Source organism: Cervus canadensis, chromosome 22 (genome assembly GCF_019320065.1).
Source record: "Cervus canadensis isolate Bull #8, Minnesota chromosome 22, ASM1932006v1, whole genome shotgun sequence".
Lineage (NCBI taxonomy): Eukaryota > Metazoa > Chordata > Mammalia > Artiodactyla > Cervidae > Cervus > Cervus canadensis.
The window spans coordinates 28,631,953-28,652,007 of NC_057407.1; the positions used below are offsets into that span (position 1 = coordinate 28,631,953).

The following is a 20,055-nucleotide window of genomic DNA, read 5'->3' on the forward strand; positions in this document are numbered from 1 at the left end:
TGTCTGCAGTCTAAGAAATACTCAACTTCCATTTCTATTAATAGAACCCAACACTTCTAACACCCTGACATTGGTGGACATACTACTCCAAATAAGGTAATTTTAAAAAGAAAAACACTTAGTTATGTAACTCACACCAAGTGAAATACACATCACAGCTCCTGTGTTTCCAACTGAGCAAGGACCTTGGTAGTTGACCCAGCAACTTGGATACTGTCCTTGACCTTTGTCTCCTTCATCTGTAGGACCAAGTTACCAGGAAGTCCTTACAATTGTAATTTTCAGCAAATTATCAAAATTTATTTTCTCATTCATAGTGTCATTTAAAACATCTCTACATGAGCTACTATGAAGCCTGTCACATCCACCCTGCTGCCAGAGTAGCAATGACTTATACACACCACCGTGTGTAAAATGGATAGCTAGTAGGAAGCGGCTGTGTAACCCAGGGAGCTCTGCGACAACCTTGGGGGCTGGTATGGTGGATAGGGTGGGAGGGAGGTTCAAGAGGGAGGGCATATATGTATACCTGTGCCTGATTTGCATTGCTGTGTGGCAGAAACCAGCACAACATTATAAACCAATTATCTTCCAATTAAAAAAAAAGAAAAAACGTAGTGGTCTTTGAAAAAAAAAAAAGCAAATCTCATAATCATCTTTCTGTGTTAAAGGCCATTTACTGTTTTCTCATTACCCTTCAAGTAACTTCTTTCACACAGTTAATAAGTACACGATGATCTACTTCTCTGGTCCTGCCTATTGCCAGGCTTTGATCAGATACCCCCTACCCCCGCCCCCAGTATATCATGGTTTTGCCAGTGATTTCTGATTGACTAATTAGTATATGTATTATTCCTCATGAAAATCTGAAATGATACAAAGCTATTTCCCCCTGATCTCTGCTTAGTTTTAACAAAGAGAACAAACTAAATTTACCTTTAAGTGCAGTTCTCTCCTTGTTTTATTTAATATTGTACAGTCTTAATAATTGTGCAGATATTTTGTTTCCCTCTGAGTAGTTGGTTATTGTAAAGTGAGTCCTTACAAAAACAAAGCAAAAGAACCAAAGAGCCTACAAAGTTTAGATAGAGGTTGTTAAGAAAATTGCTTCAGATCACAAAGACTAGATGACTTGGTGAAAATTAACAGTTAAGGTATCTGAGCCACTAGAGGGCTGTAATTAAACTCTACTTCTACTTAACCCCAAGTTATTCAATTAGCTTCTCTTATTACTAATGCCAATTTCATATAATTGCCATAGTTTCAATTGGTTAGACAGAAACAAGAATGGTTTTCATTTCCTATGTCTAGGTGCTTTGTGGAGCAGGAAGTGTACTTGTGTAATCAGAATTCTTTGAGTTATATTAAACTTCCTAGTTTCCTTTACTATGTGAAGTGAGAAATTAAAATCATTCCTTAAGCATTTCATTATTGTAGTTGTTTTCTTTTTGTGGGACAGATGGTAGGAATTCACGTAGTTTGTCAAGTGCTGTTTGATCACTTAAAAATTTAGCTTTATTATTTTAACTAAAAAATATTATTATTGTAAACTAGCAGGCTTCTGATCACCTAAGTATAATCAAATTGAATTTGCAAATGAAAAAGACGATGGGTGAAGTATCCATAATGACTATCTGAAATACATTATGTTTGTTTCTGGCTTCAAGCTTTTATTACAGAATGGTGTCTTTTATTCTTTGCTAAAATCATTTACTACTATATAAAGATTTAAGGAGACAATTTTTAAAAAAATTCTAACTACAAGAAGAAAAATTAAGGTCACATCTAAGATTGACAATGGGATGCTACTCACTGAATATGAGAAAGCAGGGCTATGTTTAATGTAATTTTCTTGCTGGAGAGATGGTAAAATGAGATAGGGATATTTGAAAATTAAAGTTAGATTTTGGATCCAAACATCCTTAGTTTTGCAGGTTTTTGATCTGTTTATTAGCCATGCAAAAATATATTGCAATTTCTTAATCTGATCATGGTTGATTCTGCCACTGGAGTTATTTCCCCCCCACACTTTGATGTGATATGTTTTATTTTTCAAGTGTTTGTTTCACAAAGATCAGCAAACAAAGTGAGATTTCCACTTTCCTCCTCCATCAGCAATGTTTTTTATTTGGTTAGCCAACATCAATAGGAAGATATTAAAATGATTAACTCTCTTGTGTCTTAAATGACTGGATATTATGTGAGCTGAACTCCCAACTTTATCTCTTAAATATGAATGTGGCAATATTACAGTGCTGTGCTTCATTCTGAACTATTTAATCATTGCAATCTGTAGATAAGTCGTTTTCTGAATCTTTGCCTAATGTCATAACTAAGTCCTCTTTACCACTTAAATCACCATGTCTGTGCTGAAGACAGGTATGTAGAGAATCCAACTAAAGGAATTAGAGGTTTAAAGATACATTACCCACAAGACTTCCCCAAACTTTTCAGTTTCCTTTTAGTTTTAATTGTCCTAATGAGTGATGGTGAGGGATTATTGGTTATACCTTCAAGTGTATTTGACAGCAGAGTCTGTGATGGAGAAAGCACTGGATTAGGGATCAGCATGTTGAGCTTGAAATCTGGGGCTGTTATCTGTGAACATTTTAAAAACTTCTCTGACCTTTACACTCTTCTGTGCATGGCTGTTATGAACATACAGTGAAGTACTGATACGCAGTAGATTGTATAGTGTTCCCTGCCAGCCAAAGGTAAGGTCTGAGGACTATACAAGGTACTTCTGATTAGTCCATTTAAAAGGAAATCCCAATAGATATTGTATTCTTTTGAGATTTCAAAGCAAAAAAAAAAAAAAAACAGAAGTAACCTAAATATCTGAAAGCGAGGAAATGTTGATGTATATATTATTACTTCAATAATGGAGCACTGTGTGTATAGCCAGGCTTCCCAGGTGACTCAGTGATAAATAATCCACCTGCTAATTCAAGAGATGCAAGAGGCATGGGTTCAATCCTTGGGTCAGGAAGATCCCCAGAAGAGGAAATGGCAGCCCACTCTACTATTCTTGCCTGAAGAATCTCATGGACAGAGGAGCCTGGCGGGCTACAGTCTATGGGGTCACATAGAATTGGACGTGATGAAGTGACTGAGCGTAGCACAGCACAGCATACAATACATATAGCCATTGACATGATGCTGTAAGTCTGTATTTATCAACCTGGAAAGGTACTGATGTTCATTTATGAATAAGAAAACACATTATCAAATATATTACGTAATCAGATTTCATTATATTTACCAAGTATTGTGTGGTATACATATAAAAGAGAAAAAGAAAGATGTACAGTGGCTACCTCTGGGTGTTAAGATTTGGAGTAATTCTTTTTGTCATTTGCATTTTCTAATTTTTCTGAAATAAACAGATTACTTACATAAGGACACAGACACACACACACACACACACACACACACACACACACACACATATTTCAGTTTAAATCCTGAGGATTTCTAGTATCTCTGACAACCACTCTGTCTCTTACGCTCTAACATCTAGTCCGTGGCAAAGATGTTGGGTCTACCACTCTCTTCATTGTCAATCTTTGTTTCCATTGTTCTGGCAACCAGTAACTCAATTCAGAAATCATTCTCATCTGTGGTTGCAACAAGCTTCTAACTTGTCACTCTATTCCACCCTTCACCTCTCTTTCTACCCTTCAGTCCATTTACATTAAGGTCCTCAAATCACAAATGTTTTCTAAAGCACAGAGTTTTCTCCCATCTTTAGATCCTGTCCCCCTTCCCAACCCCTATCCCAGATGTATATGATAGCTTCTTTTTGCCCTAGAACTTTCTGTGTATGCTCTTCAGTCTAGTATTAAAAGTCTTTCATGATAGAGCCAGTGTTTATTTCTTCCTGAAACACACGTACCCTTGACTCAGCCAAACTTAGCTACTGTTCTCTGAACAACTCAGACTTCTCTGACCACTTTAGATCATCATATTCCATCAGTTTGTAATGCTGCTTCCTATTAAAACTTTGCTTATGATGTATAACCCAGCCACATCCCCAGTTTCTCTGAATTCTAGATATGTTCTTTCCTACTTACGAATCTCATATCATCTTTGGAATATATTTATATATTCATTCATTTATTCATATCATTTTTTTGAGTATCTGCTATGTTTTAGGGGCTATCTGGATTCCCAGTTATAGAAGTAAGAAGTAATACACCCTTATCCTTGAACAATTAACAAGCAATTAACAATCTAATACTTAACATTTCTGTTTTATTTTATCCATTTACTTATGGTAGTTTCCTTTTCTACTACCTCTTCCTTATTTTACACACACACACACACACACACACACACACACACACACACACACACACACACAGAGGTATATCAATGTACATTGTGAATACGTGGAGTGTTATTTAGGTGTCATAATAAAATACTCTGTTACAGTCTTAGAAAGAGAAGATAGTCAAGAAATGTATTGTGTTAGAAAGGCAGAGAGAATAATAGAATAAAGTATTTTGTTCCATATATATATATATATATATATATATATATGTTAGCTACATGACCATATATTTTATATGTAATATATAATTATCTAATTTTTAACCATGTCACTTTTCCCCCTTCAGAGTTTTCAAAAATTAAATTTGATTTCTAATTGGCATTGTTAACCTGTGGAGTAGTGAAAACAAGTTATTTCTCCTAGTTGCTAGGGGACTTCAAGGTGAGACTGATGTCCTTAAGAGACTGAAGCAAAACCTGCATTCTTCTACTAGAGAGCAAGTGATGGATTGAGTTTAGAACTCAGACTTGGTAATTTGCCCTAGAATGTGGAGTAGCTTCTTAATTAACCGTTGTTAGCCTACAGAATTTTGAGCTTTAATAGTAGTATATTGGAAACACCAGTATGTTCATGACCTATGAATATGCTATGCCTCCAAGTTGTAATTTTTTTTTTTTAGGTCCTTAGTGCAGTTTTCCCTCTTCACTAATCATTCATGTTAGAATTTCCCCTGGAGACTTAAGTGAAGTTCCTTACTGCTTATTAAGTATCTCTGTCTTTCCATGTTATAGTTTTTGCTCTTTTTAAAATAAGGATATCAGTTGTTTTCTTTTTCTTTCCCCCCTTTTGTTTTGAAGAAAAAAGACTGGCTAATACATTAAGGAATATTTACACAAAAGGTCTTTTTTTTTTAAGGGACATAGGTAAGAAGTTAATATTTCCATATGAATCCTGTTTTCAAGGGGATTTTTAGTACAGTTGTTTTAGCCCAAATCTGCTATATACATTAAAAATAAAGGAAACCAACCAGCTCTGTTTTAATTTTAAGAGAAATCTGTATCTGTTTAAGGAAATGTGTGTACCCATTTGGTTTGCTGTATGAGAGATCCGATACTGAAAAACTGCTTCCAAATTGGTTGTGCACATTGCACTGTGTTTCAGATACAGCTGAAAAGCTTGCTCTTGTCTGGTCTGAATCCTAATGGCAAACGGGATATGTTGCTATTTTATTTCCCCAACTGAATTTTAAGTTCCTTGGGCTCAGAAGTCCTGGTATATTATTTGTGCAAGTTTGTGCCTTACAAGAAATTAAAACATTTGCTAATTTGGCTTACTTAATTATATATTATTTTGTAAAACAAATGCCTCTTTTATGGTATGAATCATTTTGTCTTATCAGTCTGCATTTGGTCTAAGAAATTAGTTTGAAGACACATACATAAAGTGGAATCTTATTTATTGAAGGTGGATAGAATATAATTTTTGATGAATTATTTTTCATTGTTCAGAAGAGTTTATTTGTAGAAACTTTATATATTTTAATGAAATTTACATTCAGAATGTTTTAGTATTTACATAGGCCTTTCAGTAACTGTTAGAGAAATTTGGTTTCCTGTCTATAATGCTGAATATTCTTAATATAAGAGAGAAAAAAATGACAAATGAAAGAGCTAAAGTGCAGGATGTTCCTCTCCTTTTGTCTATTCTTTGAGATGAGACATCATGAAGTACCTTTCTTAGCTTCTGCAATGTAGCTGTTTCTTTTCAAATCTATACTAGTGTGTAAGTTCAGCTCAAAGGGAGAAACTGCCTGATGTCTTATTTAATCCTATGCCTCTAGGAGTTGTTCTCTCCTTTCTGAAGTTAGACACTGGCAAACTACTGTCATTGCCCTTGCTTTTTGCCTTTGCTTCACATTTACTTTTTGACAGGCTTAAATAATGGCTAAAATGGTTGAAGTGATTTATGCCTGTAGACTGATGTCTTCATTTGCTCGCTTCACATTCCAATTTTTTTTTTTTTTTTTTTTTTTAACTAATGGTCTGGTGCACACCTACTGCAGGTGCATTTTATTAGAGAGTATATTCCCTCTAAATGCTGTTCCTAAGCTGAAAGAAATGGGCCATAATCATATAAAAATAAAGTATCTCTTTGTGAAATTTACAAGAAATGGAATGTCCTTATTCCTGAGCCATAGCACATCAGGGTCTTTTCTTCCTCTCTCTCTGTAAGATTGCTCTTTATACTAATGTTGATTAAGTGAGTCACACCAACAGCTGCTGTGACAGAGAGGAAAACGAATGAGTCTCCTGAAAATCTCAGTTGAAAGGAGTAAATCTCTTGAAGTTTCTAGTTAGCTACAATTTTCTTTTTCCTGTTGAGACAGGAAAGATTGGTTCCCAGTCTCTACGGATGGCTTCACTCCTAGTTCATAAAATTGCAATTAATAATGGTGAGCTAAGATCATTCTGGATTTGATGTACTGCTCTATCATCATTGAAAAAGACTCTTTAAATCTGCTGTTTAACAACTTATAGGGACTTTGCACTGATTAATTCATCTGGTTATAGTCTCATGGCTGACATGGCATCTTCTAGGCCTTCCATTCCATTGGGATCAACATCATCATTTTATAAGAAATGAACTTACTACTTTATAGGCTTAGTTGGAGAGAAATTTCAACCGTCAGCTGTAGGATATGCCACGGGAATTTAATTTGTTGACCTATAAGAACACAGAAGATCTCATCTTTTACTGAACATTCTCCACATAAAATAAGGTTATCAGAGAATCAAAATGATTCTGACATTTGAACTTTAAGTAGAACGCCAATACATTTAAAGTAGGTACTGTCCTTCCTGAAATGTTCAGCGTTCCAACAACAGCACATGTCAGGCTCTTAAAAAAATATCATCCCTTATGGAGCAAAGTACTGAAAATTTGATAGTGGGTACCAGCCCTTAGAGTGCACTTTATTTGGAAGCCACATAGCATTTGTTCTTCTTCTGTTCTGGTGTTAGAGCACTGAATTTCCTCTGAAGAAGCATCTCTCCCCCATCATGTGTAGCCTTGTGGTACTGTCAGCCAAAGTACCCTTCCTTGCCTCGCCAGGATTGGGACTCATAGCCAAATCTATTGAGCTTTCTTCCTTGAGATTTGAAGTCTTGAATATGGATGGAGGAAAGGGCAGAAAAAGTGTGTGAAGCTCATGTTTTAGGAGTTAAATCTTGCCATCTGGATCACCAGAGTTAGATTACTCCCTGCCCATCCTGGACCTGACTTTTCCTTGTCAACTGCAGAACAACTCTGAGACTTCCAATAAATTCCTCTTTTCATTAATTTAGCTAGAAAAAGTATCTGTTACTTTCCTCTCAAAAACTATGTGATGATTAATTTTATGTGCCAACTTGGATGGGCTAAGGAATACCCAGGGAGCTGGTAAAATGCTATTTCTGGGTGTGTCCATGAGGTTGTTTGAGGGACTAGATTGGCATTTGAACTGATAGTCTGATTAAAGAGAGTATCTTTCCAGAGTGAGTTTAAGGCTAAATAGAATGAAAATAAAGAGAGAGCAGATTTGCTCTCTCCACTGGAGCTAGGACATCCATTCCCTGCCCTTGGACATGAGCTCTTCTGGCTCTCAGAACTTCTTACTTGCACCAGGGTTTACACCACTGGCTCTCAGAAGTTGGGGCTTTAGCCTGGAGCTACACCATTGGCTTTCCTGAACCTCCTGAGCAGACCATGGGATGACCCAGCCTCCATAAGTGTGTAAGCCAGTCCCCCATAATAAATCCTCTATTATCTGTGTACCCATCCATCCATCCATCCATCTGTGTTCTATCTATCCATTGATCTATGTTCTATCTGTCTGTCTTATTTTTATTTCCTATTGGTTCTGATTCTCTGGAGAACCCTGATTAATACAAACTATGAAAGCCTCATTTTATAGTTGTGATATTTTGAAAGTAGTACATTATCCTTTGATTTGTTGTTGTTTTTCAACTAAGTCATGTCCAACTGTTTGTGACCCCCATGGTCTGTAGCATGCCAGGCTCCTCTGTCCTCCACTATCTCCTGGAATTCACTCACGTTCATGTCCATTGAGTTGGTGATGCCATCTAACACCTCATCCTCTGCACCCGCTTCTCCTTTTTTGATAGTCCTTTACTTAACTTTCATTTGAGGATAAAATGCAGTGGGATATGTTTTAATACAAGTTAAAATATGTCTCTAGTAGGCACTTCCAGGGTGGAAAGTTTATTGGAACCAAAGATGCTGATCAAGGTCTACAAAAGCTTCAAGGCTCTGTTTCTGGGCAAACTCCCCATGCTCATCAAATGCCAACCTTCCTTTGGGTCAAGATGCTCCAGCCCCTCTTATTTTCATTCACTTCTTGGAACATGACACGTTCTTTCCTGCCTTAACCCTTCTACTTGAAATGGTATTTCATTTCCTGTATTCTGCCATCAGCAGATGCTTTCTCAATCTTCAGGCCTAAAGCAAAATCTCTAGCCAACTTTCCCTGTCAGCATTACTTAAAGTAGACAGCTGATCTCATGTATCCTATTGCCCAATTTATAATCTTCATGGGATGTCACCATTTCACATTTAATGGGACCCAACCAAATCTTCTGATTCCTCTATCTCCAGCCACTTTTCCTCTTAATCTTCATGCATCATTATCATCATGCAGGGTCTCAAGCCAGGAGTTAACTTTGCCTCCTTTCTTTCTATTGCCTCACACCAGAGCACCAGCCAGTTCAATTAATTCTATCTACAAAATAGATCCTGAATTCTATATTACCTCTTTCACTTTCACAGTTTTAGCCTGTCCCGTTTATCATCTTTTGCTTGGTCAATTGCAGGGTCTTCTGTTTTATTTCTGCATATATTCTTTACCACATCCAGTATAAATACTTGCTTTTATCCCCTACTTAGAATCTCCAATGACTCCTAATTCAGATTAGGGAAAAACAGCTTAATTCCTGCCTATGGCCAGCAATGTTCAACATTATTTATGACTTGAACGTGTTTTCCCCTTCCCTTCCTTACTCCCTCCCTCCCTTATTTTCTTTATTCTTCCTTCCCTTTCTTCTTTCTCATCCAGTCATTCTGAACCATACAGTCATTATACAGGCTCTTTTCCCTGTTGGAATGCTCTTCCCAGACTTTGGACAGCTGGCTGCTTCTTGTTATTAAAATTTCAGGTCAATAATCTTTCATTCAAAACTTCTCTGACGGCTGCTTCTGAAAGATATTTCCCCATGCCAGTCTCTTTCATATCATCTTGTTTTAACACATCAAAATAATTACCCTGTGAAATGATCTTGTGCTTGTTTACTTCTTTAAGGGCATATTTTCACATCTAATTTCTCCTTTCATCTCTGGTTAAAAACAAAACAACATTCTCTTTGACTGTTACCTTCTCCTTACCTGTGTTTTGGTTATTAGGTAACACATGTTCACAAGTCCATGGAGACTACAGAAATAAGAGCTAATGATTCTATTTCCTGTGTTCACATAATAAAAGGAAATCAAGATATACTATTGGTGCACATTAACAATTTAAAATAGACATTATTGTGGCTTAATTTTAAAGCTAGACACACAAAAAGTAGCCCCTTTAAAACCAAAAATTATCTGAATGAGAGAATTAGCATGGATTAATATTTAGTCATTATAATAAAGCACTTATATAAATGAATTCCTTGAGGGCAGAACCTGTGGCATTTTTGTTTTTTCACGTCTTTGTTCTTTGCCTAATATGTTATCTGCAAGATCAAGAGGAGCCTCTTCAAATGCTTGCTGAATTGTATAAAAACGCATTTTGGAATTGTCTTAATGCTTATGATCTGAAATTATTTTTGAGCAAACAAAATGAATTATCTTCACTTAGAATTAAGGGAAGTTTAGTGAATTTATGAATGTCAGTACATGTAAGATTTATGCTTTCTCCATCTCATTTGCAAACAGACCTTAACGGAAATGAGATGGGATTCTTGTGTTATGCACTTCAGGTTTTGGATTATATTGAGAAGAGAATTTGTGGAATATGGCTTTTTGAATTTCTTGGATATTTTCCAATATCTTGAATTATTGGTCTCTAATGTTCATGAACTCTGATTAAATGATAACCACTGTATTCAAACTGCCAGCTCTTTGGTGACCTGACTTCTCTACATTGATACTAAAGTTTAGGGACATTTTCTATAAATATATCTATATAATGATTTTTAAATCATCAAAGATTATAGTCACTATGTGACTGCTTATAGAAAAGTATCTATAGTTTGTTCAGAATAACTACAGAACTTTCATATCTTTTTCTTCCTGGCATTTTTGGAAAGTGAGAGCCAAACTTATTCATTGCCCTCCTCCTCCACCCTTGCCATTAAAAAAAAAAATCAAGTATTTTCTATAATATTAACTTACCCTGTGTGGCCCCACCCAGTGTAGCAGCTGTGGGACTGGGTCAACATCTGGTCAGAAGATGATAAAACTCTATGCCTTATATGTTGAGGACACATTTGTAACTTGGGATAATTTTATTCTTCTATTTATTACACCCATAAAGAGACTGCTTCACGAAAACAATCATAGAGAGCTAGTCTTCTGAAAGACAAACAGTTTTATTTCAACTTTCTTAATTTTATATGTTTAGGTCAAACCTTTGTTTTGACTTTGTGTGTGTGTGTGTACACATATATATAGAGAGTAATATTTATGGAAAACCAGTTTTCAGGAAATTGTAATAGATTTCACTGAGAGATACAAGCTTTTAGAACAGAAGTTACAAACTCTTGAGCTGAGCTAGACTCACAGAATCTGGTTTATTTGTCCTGCATGGTGTTTTCTTGTAACTATCGCTGTTCATTGTTATTAGTTAACCTTTAGAATTCATGTGATGTCATATAGAAATCCAGTTTCTCCTGAAAAATCAGGAGACACTCTAGGAAATTGTGTGCAGTTCAGACACTGGCGATGCTGTGATTTTAAACTGCAAATGGCAACAATTTAAAGGCTCCCATCCCTTCATTTCGCTGTTTCTCTTCCGTATCAAATGGTGTAAGGAGCAAGCACTGAAATGGTTACCCAGAATGCTCCCTGGCTTAATGGGGTATTACATGCCATCTTATTCCACCTGTAATTCCACCCCCCCCCAATTTCTATGTTATATCAATTTTTCCTTCATAACATTTTTCACATTTGGGCCTATTTTCTTCTTCTCCTTGTTATGACTTTTATGCCAGTTGTGTGGCCCTCTTGTCTAGGCTGTTGAATGCATTGCTGTCTTAGCCATCATCATCCATCTTGCCTTAAACTTTCCTCTGCCTGTCCCATGCCAGTTTGCACTCTAGTTACAGATGTATATGCCCAAATCACAGTTCAGTATATTGGTCCCTGACCTCAGACCTGCCTGCACTGACAACTTAAAAACCCATGCCCAACTACTTATACTTGGCATTCAGTCTTTTTATCCTCCCTTTCTTGTGTTAACCCATACACAGGTAACTAGTCAACATGCCCATTTCCCTGGCACCAAAGTGGGCATCACATCATGCAGCCTCTGATGCTTTTGCTCTCGGCATTAACTCCTCCTCTCCCCCTGTGCAGATAGCTCATGGCCATCTTCAATACTGGCCTTTCAAGACCATCTTGGCCCACAGTTACATAACACAGCTCATCTTGCCTGGGTACATATTTCACAATCATATTTTGTTTCTCTGGTTGTCTTAAAACAGGTTTTCTCTGAGTATGGTCCCTGAGCATGTTACTTCATGTTACTTGCTCTTAAGCATTTATATCCTCTCTCCATCTATATCCTGCTGAATTCCTTAAGTTGGGAGTCAGGAATTTGATCAATCTAAAATTTGAGGAGTCAGGAGTTCAAAGGCAGTAGTGATACAAGATTGCCTGGTAGTTTGATAGAAGATAAAACTAGATTCAGTTAGTTTTATTCTGAATACATTTTCAGGTTTATTGATGTGTTTCTTAAACACTGTTTACCCTAACTGTTAGTAAGAAGCTCTGGATGTTGCTTCAACCAACCCTTTGAGAGAAGTAGAAAGCAAAGAACCTTTTCACCTTTCAGGCCAAAGCAGGACAATTAGGTAAAATTCTTGAGTGCAGGACTGTTTCTTTCCTCCTTTTTTTTTTTTAATGTGTGCTATTATGCTCATGCCTTGTCTCTGTTGATAACTATTAATAAATGTAAATCAAATTTGATACACTGAATGAGTGTTTGAAGATGAAAAGTTAGAAAGAGTATTAGTACTTAGGTTGGAAGTGACGATGCTGACTCTTCTTGGTCCCACTCTCACTTCGAGGTCAGGTGCTGTGGTAACTGATTTAGGTAGATAAACCCAGTGAGCATTTGCTCCAACCCTAATCCGGCAGTGCTATGATTCCCTATATTTTAACTGTGGACAGTATTCAGCTGGAGTTTCAGAGGGAGGCAAGAGACACTGTGACGGGAGAGGCAATTAATTTGTTATTCATAAAGAAGGTTTTGAACAGCTTTCGGATCTCTACATTCATCCCTCCCTATCCACAGGTTCTGAATCTGCAGACAGAGAGGGCTGACCCCCACACCATCTGGTATGAGACTTGAGCATCTTTGGAGTTGGTGTCTACAGTGGGGTACTGGAGCCAGTCCCCTGGTGGATACTGAAAAGTTACTTTATTTCTTTTTCTTTTTTAAGGGGGAAGGGGTTTTGATCAATTATAAAGAGCCCTAAAATATGGTGGAGTAGAAGGATGTGTGCTCATCTTCTCCTGTGAAAACCCCCAAATTGCAAGTAACTGCTGAACAACCATCAACAGGAGAATGTTGGATCCCACGAAAAAAGATACCCACATCCAAGGACAAAGGAGAAGCTCCAGTAGACAGTAGGAGGGGCAAAATCATGTTTAGAATCAAATTCTATACCCACGAGAGATGTTTGGAGGGCTCAAACAAAACCTTGTGCACACGAGGACCCAGGGACCCCACAAGATGCTGAGCCAAACCTGCCTTTGAGTGTTTGAGTGTCTCTTGTAGAGGCATGAGTTAGCAGTGGGCTGCCATGGGAACAGGTACTCAGGCTGCAGCCGACCTGAAAGGTATGGTGTGTGAACCCAACTACAGAGCCACAAAGCAGACAAACTACAAACTGGAGAATAATTATGCCAAAGAAGTTCTCGCACTGTTAAAGTTCTAGGATCCACAACAGATTTCCCAACCTGGGGATTCAGCAAAAGGACTGAGAACCCCAAGGGAATTTGACTTTGAAGGCCAGTGGGATTTGATTACAGAACTTACACAGGATGAGGGAAACAGACTCTTGGAGGGCACAAACAAAACCTTGTGTGCACCAGGACCCAGGAGAAAGGAGCAGTGACCCCATAACAGACTGAGCCAGACTTGCCTATGGGTGTCCAGGAGTCTCCAACAGAGGTGTGGGTCAACAGTGCCTTCCATGGGGTCAGCGCCACTGAGTACAACAGTCCTGGCATAAATCCTTTTGAAGGAGGTCACCATTACCATTAGCATAGTTTGGCCTCAGGTCAAACTACTGGGAGGGATCACAGCCCCACCCATCAACAGAAAATTGGATTAAATATTTACTAAGCTTGGCCCTGCCCATAGAGCAAGATTCAGAGTCCCCCACAGCCAGTCCCTCCTATTGGGAAGCTTCTACAAGCCTCTAAGGAGCCATCAGAGGGCAGACAGAATGGAAACCGCAATTACAGAAAACTGACCAAACTGATCATTTGAATCACAGTCTTGTCTAACTCAATGAAACTATAAGCCATGTCGTGTAGGGCCACCCAAGACAGACATGTCAAGGTGGAGAGTTCTGACAAAATGAGGTCCACTGGAGAAGGGAATGGCAAACCACTTTAGTATCCTTGACTTGAAAACCCCATGAACAGTTTGAAAAAGCAAATAGATATGACACTGAAAGATGAACTCCCCAGGTTTGTATATGCTGAATATGCTACTGGAGAAGAGTGGAGAAATAGCTCCAGAGAGAATGAAGATCTGAGCCAAAGGGAAAACAATGCCCAGCTGTGGATGTGACTGGTGATGGAAGTCTGATGCTGTAAAGAACAATACTGCATAGGAACCTGGAATGTTAGGTCCATGAATCAAGATAAGTTGGAAGTGGTCAAACAGGAGATGACAAGAGTGAACATTGACATTTTAGGAATCAGTGAACTAAAATGGACTGGAATGGGTGAATTTAACTCAGGTGACCATTATATCTACTATGGTGAGAAACAATCCCTTAGAAGAAGTGGAGTAGCCATCATAGTCAACAAAAGAGTCCAAAGTGCAGAACTTGGGTGCAATCTCAAAAACGACAGAATGATCTCTTTTGGTTTGGTTTCCAAGGCAAACCATGCAATATCAAAGTAATCCAAGTCAATGCCCCAACCAGTAATGCTGAAGAAGTTGAAGTTGAATGGTTCTATGAAGACCTAAAAGACCTTCTAGAACTAACACACAAAAAAGATGTCCTCTTCATTATAGTGGACTGGAATGCAAAAGTAGGAAGTCAAGAAATACCTGGAGTAACAGGCAAATTTGGCCTTGGAGTATAGAATGAAGCAGGGCAAAGGCTAACAGAGTTTTGCCAAGAGAACACACTGGTCATAGCAAACACCCTCTTCCAACAACACGAGAAGACTCTACACATGAACATCACCAGATGGCCAACACTGAAATCAGATTGATTATATTCTTTGCAACCAAAGTTAGAGAAGCTCTATACAGTCAGCAAAAACAAGACCAGGAGTTGACTGTGGCTCAGATCATCAATTCCTTATTGCCAAATTCAGACCTAAGTTGAAGAAAGTAGGGAAAACCACTAGACCATTCAGCTATGACCTAAATCAAATCCCTTACGATTATCCAGTAGAAGTGAGAAATAGATTCAAGGGATTAGATCTGATAGAGCGCCTGAAGAACTATGCTTGGGAGGTTCGTGACACTGTACAGGAAGGAGGGATCAAGACCATCCCCAAGAAAAAGAAATGCAAAGAGGCAAAATGGTTGTCTGAGGAGGCCTTACAAATAGCTGTGAAAAGAAGAGAAGCGAAAGGCAAAGGAGAAAAAAGGTATACCTATTTGAATGCAGAGTTCTAAAGAATAGCAAGGAGAGACAAGAAAGCCTTCCTCAGTGATCAATGCAAAGAAGTATAGGAAAACAATAGAATGGGAAAGACTAGTAAATGGCTACCCACTCCAGTATTCTTGCCTGGGAAGTCCCATGGTAAGAGGAGTCTGGTGGGCTACAGTCCATGGGGTTGCCAAAGATTTGGACATGACTTAGAGACTAAACATTTATATGAATTTGTCAGTTTATGATATGTGAGTATTGTAAGAAGCTAAATAAATAAAAGCATTTTTTGTGATTAAAAAATAAAACTAGTTTCTCTGAGCCTTTGTCTTTTAATCTGGAAAATGGACCAATATCCAGCACACCAAATGGTTGCAGGGACAAAAGGAAGGAATTTACATGAAATGCTGTGAGAGAAACAATGGCAGGAATGACTGAGGCATGCAAGAAGGACCTCCATGTTTGCTGCCCATGCTGAGCTTTGACTGAACATGGGAAAATAAAGCAACTGAATAGTTGGCTGAGTTGCCAGAAGGAAAGAATAGTGCTAAGAACTGTGCTTTTTCTGTACTAAGGAAATCCCATCTACCCCCAGTAAAAGATAAGTAAGCTCGATAGCCGAGTCATGTGTGGAACAGATTTACTCTCCTGTCCAGATCTTCAGTCACAAGCTTGTGTAGCCTGCATGATCTTCCTCTATTCCCCATAAACCCCCTGCCCATTTTCTGTGACCAGACACTATTCTGGTTTCCTCCCAAATCTGATTTGGGAGGATTCCCCAAACTGCAATTCTAAGATCCCAGATAAACTGCCTTGTCGCCTCTTTATAGAGTTTCTTTCTGTTGACAGTGCTGTAAAAACATATAGCACTGATCGTAGTGCTCATTGTTCAAACTATGAACCAGAATCTCAAAAAATAATTATCTGATTTTGAACCATGCTTTAAAGAGGGGATAAAAGACACGAAATAATGGTCTATCTTCCCCATAGTTTCACAAGGTAGATATTATACTCCTTGGCTAAGGAATCTGAAGCTCAGAGAGGTTAAATAACAGTACAGTCACCAGCTAGCAAACAAGTGAGCAGAAAATTTAAAACTTCACCTGCCTGACTTCAAATCCTCTATTGTTGCCACTGCACCAGTATATTTTTTTTTAATAAGCCAACATATAAACTTTTTCTTAACGTTAAATGAAAAGACATTTATGTTCAAAAACTAACTCCTCCTGATAATTCACAGTTAATGAAATACAGTAAACATAATTTGAGTGTAGATTAAATTGTGTCCAATTGGGATAAAACAGGTCACCTGGGAAATTAGATTTTGTAGAATACAAGAATTCAATCCGAAGTTGTACTTAGTAGAGACAGTTTTTTAAAAACAAAAATTTTCAGGAAGCAATTGACTAGTCTATCAATTTTGTCATTATTTCTCTATGATACATCTATAGCATGGAGCAGCTAGAGCAAAACAAAAGAAGATAAACTTTCCTATAAGTAGCAGTAAAGAACTCCTCTGTCTTGGTGGGTTTGGTCTTCCCAACAAAAACACAGGGGGATCTTTAGCCTAAGTTCAGTTTTTGTTTTTACTTCTGTTTTTTTTTAAGATTGTATTTAAAAGATTGTTTAATTAAAATTAAAAAAAAAAAAAAAGGATTTCTTAGCTCTGTGGCTTTTGGAAGGAAATGATTCTGAGAATACTTCATGTCTGTACCCACTTTTATCCTGAAATAAAGTCTTCACTAGAGATGAGTCCCAGCTATTAAATTTTATTATGGGGCCCTGGGGCAGAAGGATAATCTTTTTTAAAAGAGTGAACAGTTGAAAAATGACAGTGGTGGTAAAGAGCAATTAAGAATAAGAGTGGATGGAAGATGTATATGTGAAAGTGAAGGTGTTGATTTAAACACTTCAGGAAGGTTTTTGAGCACAATCATGTCCTGATAAGTGACTTAAACATCTTTTCTTTGAAACACAGTGAAAAGTGGTAGTTAAATTTATATGCTACGGAGTCTTAGGGTCTGGGATCAAATCCCAGCTCTGTCACTTCTTATTTTGTAATTTTAGGTAATTTACTTAAACTCTTTGAGATTCTGTTTTCTCACCTGAATATTAGGAGTAATTAGTGCTTTATAAGGTTGTTTTGATGATTCAGCATAATCACTAATGCACATTGTCATTGTGTTTGATGTATTAATGATGATGATGTTTGATGTAATAGAACTTATTTGACATATATATTAAAGTCTCCTGTGACCTTAGAAAACAGTTTTGAGGAATGACAACTACTTAAGAGCCATCTTTTTACAATTGAATAGATTCAGGAAATGGTGTAAAAGAGACAACTTATCTATTTAAATAAAATATCAAATCAGTTTCCTTTAAGAAACATTAAAGGTATTTATAAAAAGAAAAGATTATGAAATAAAGCCTTCTAGTAAATAATCATGAGTTTATACGTGTTTTCGAAAGTGCACAAATTTGTACTCCTCCTAGGAGGACTTATCGATTTGTGTATGTATTTCAAGCAGGCATCTTACGCACACGGTGCTTGTGGCCGACAGCACTCTCCCCTGGGAAGGTGGCTCTGTAATTGCAGTGAATGACAATTCTATTTGTAGACATGACTTCCTACAGCCTGCACTCCTTTCTGTGATTATTATTTAAAAATTACTTGTCCTCAAATGATTTCATCTTCCTGGCTACAAAGGAGAAAATTCTCTAGCACAACAAGAACCTTATAGGTAACGTGTATCTGAATTGGAAGTATATATTCCCCTACCTATAAAATCATCTGAGTGTCCTGCAGCCTAAGATGTACAAAAAGCATTTCAATACTAAACACCCTCAATCTACCACTTAGGCCAAAAAAAAAAAAAGAAACAGAAAACCAGAAGTATTAATATCATTTGAACTGCAGGGCATTTTTCCTCCTTCTGCCTGCTCTTTTTTGCTTATAAACAAAGGCACAATTTTCACATTGATAGAAAATCAACAGTAAGAGAACTTACCTTCCTTCAACCAAGAAATGTTATTTTTGTCATTTTCAAAATGCTCAGCTGTTCTGACTTTTATCTTTTCCAGCTCAGTTTCTGACATCTAAGTGGAAACAGAATTGATGATATAAAAAATTCATTAAGAACCCAAATTTATAACATGAAACCTTATATTTAGAGACGACTGCCATATTATAGGAACATTTTATCTCTGTAGTTTTTCAGCTCCCTGTCTAATGTTAAATTTTATATTTTATCCACGTGTAGTATTTTATAACACTACATTGAAAATGAAACTTTAGATGATATTTTACTTTCAGCAGTCAAGATTGCTGTCAGCTCTGATTTCTGAATACAAAAGAAAAACAGATGAACAACTAGCCTCCGATTTGTCAAAATGCAAACATTCAGTGGCTGTTTCAATGTTTTTCTTAACAGTCTAGAGAAAAGCATGCTTCAAAGTGATACACAAAGATAGAAAAGCTAAGAAACGCAGGACCTTTTTAGCAGTGTGGTGGAAAGAATGAGAACCCTATGACCTCAGCCAGGCCAGGTTGAGCTTCCTGAGGGTGTTGAGACCTAGTAGGCATCCTCAGTACATTGCACTTGACTTCCTCCCTGACTTGGTCACAGTGAGCTAGGATGCTCCACTTGCATCAGCACCTCAGTGTCCTTACCTGTGTGTTCACAAGGGAGGAGGCCCAAGGCGAGGGATAGGGAAGCAGCGTGGCAATGTTCTGGACAGCCTCCCTTCTTGTCTCTCGATGTCCAGCATTCCTCTGCCCTGCCAGAAGTGAGCGAAGAAGCAAATACGCTCCCTCCCTGGGTGGTGCTAGATTTGTATTGCTGCCAGAAGCATCCAACTTGCAGCTGAGAGGTTTTCTTTTTTTCTTTTAAGGTAATATAAAGCCTGTGGTTCAAAACAATAAAAACCTTCTCCTGGCTAGCACTTATTTAAAATGACACTCTGCAAAACAGGGTAAAAAGAATGAACTCTTTTCAAATGGATGGGGTTTCTCCAGTCCCCTTCCTTCCACACCCGCCATTCATCACTTTTGGTTAATATAAAAAGGTATAGAAAAAAGAGATCGAAAAATATATAGAGACTACTTGGGTTAACAGAAAAAAGAAGGGGAGCCTCTCTGGGCTTGCTTTCTAGATGTTCACCCTGCAGCTGCTATTTTGAAAGGCAAGTGTTTCTAACATTTTATAGGTAACAAGAACACATTTCAAGTTCTTTTGAGAGTCTTCAAATATTCCAAAAAGAATTTGAAATCACATTCCGAAGAGGATTTGTCATTAGATACTTAGGCAAAGATACTGTTTTCAACAGAAGTTTAACAACAAAAAGCATAACCCTTAGGAATGTATGACAATAAATCATCCAACATTCCTAAATGCTGTTTTTTCCATTATGAAAAAATAATCTTTATTTTTTGACCCTAAGTGGTTTGCTTCCTCCAGTGTCTTTAACATAGAAACTGCTATCTGATTGTCTTGTGTCCATTTCACCTCTTTTTCCCAACTTCATTTCTTCTATTTTGCTCAGTTTTATCTGAAAATTGACTGATCAACATAGTTTTTGAAAACAATAAAACTGGGAGCAAAGATAAATTTCAGATTCCTGTAACAGCCAATAAAAACCTTGACTGATAAGAATCTATAACGTTATTTTCAC

The 20,055-nt window shown here is 37.4% G+C and overlaps 1 protein-coding gene and 1 long non-coding RNA gene across 2 annotated transcripts in view; one reads left to right on the plus strand and one right to left on the minus strand.

The window, feature by feature from the left end:
• Positions 1–19,142, minus strand: part of MDFIC2 (MyoD family inhibitor domain containing 2) — a 107,385-nt gene extending 88,243 nt beyond the window's left edge. The window contains exons 1-2 of the mRNA XM_043443178.1: positions 19,055–19,142; positions 18,393–18,480 (exon numbers count right to left, since the gene is read on the minus strand). Coding sequence (XP_043299113.1) covers positions 18,393–18,480 — 88 coding nt within the window. The 5' untranslated portion in view covers positions 19,055–19,142. The remainder of the gene's footprint in view (positions 1–18,392; positions 18,481–19,054) is intronic.
• The window catches only part of LOC122424919, a 526,871-nt gene that overhangs the window by 61,559 nt on the left and 445,257 nt on the right, over positions 1–20,055 (plus strand). The window lies entirely within an intron of this gene.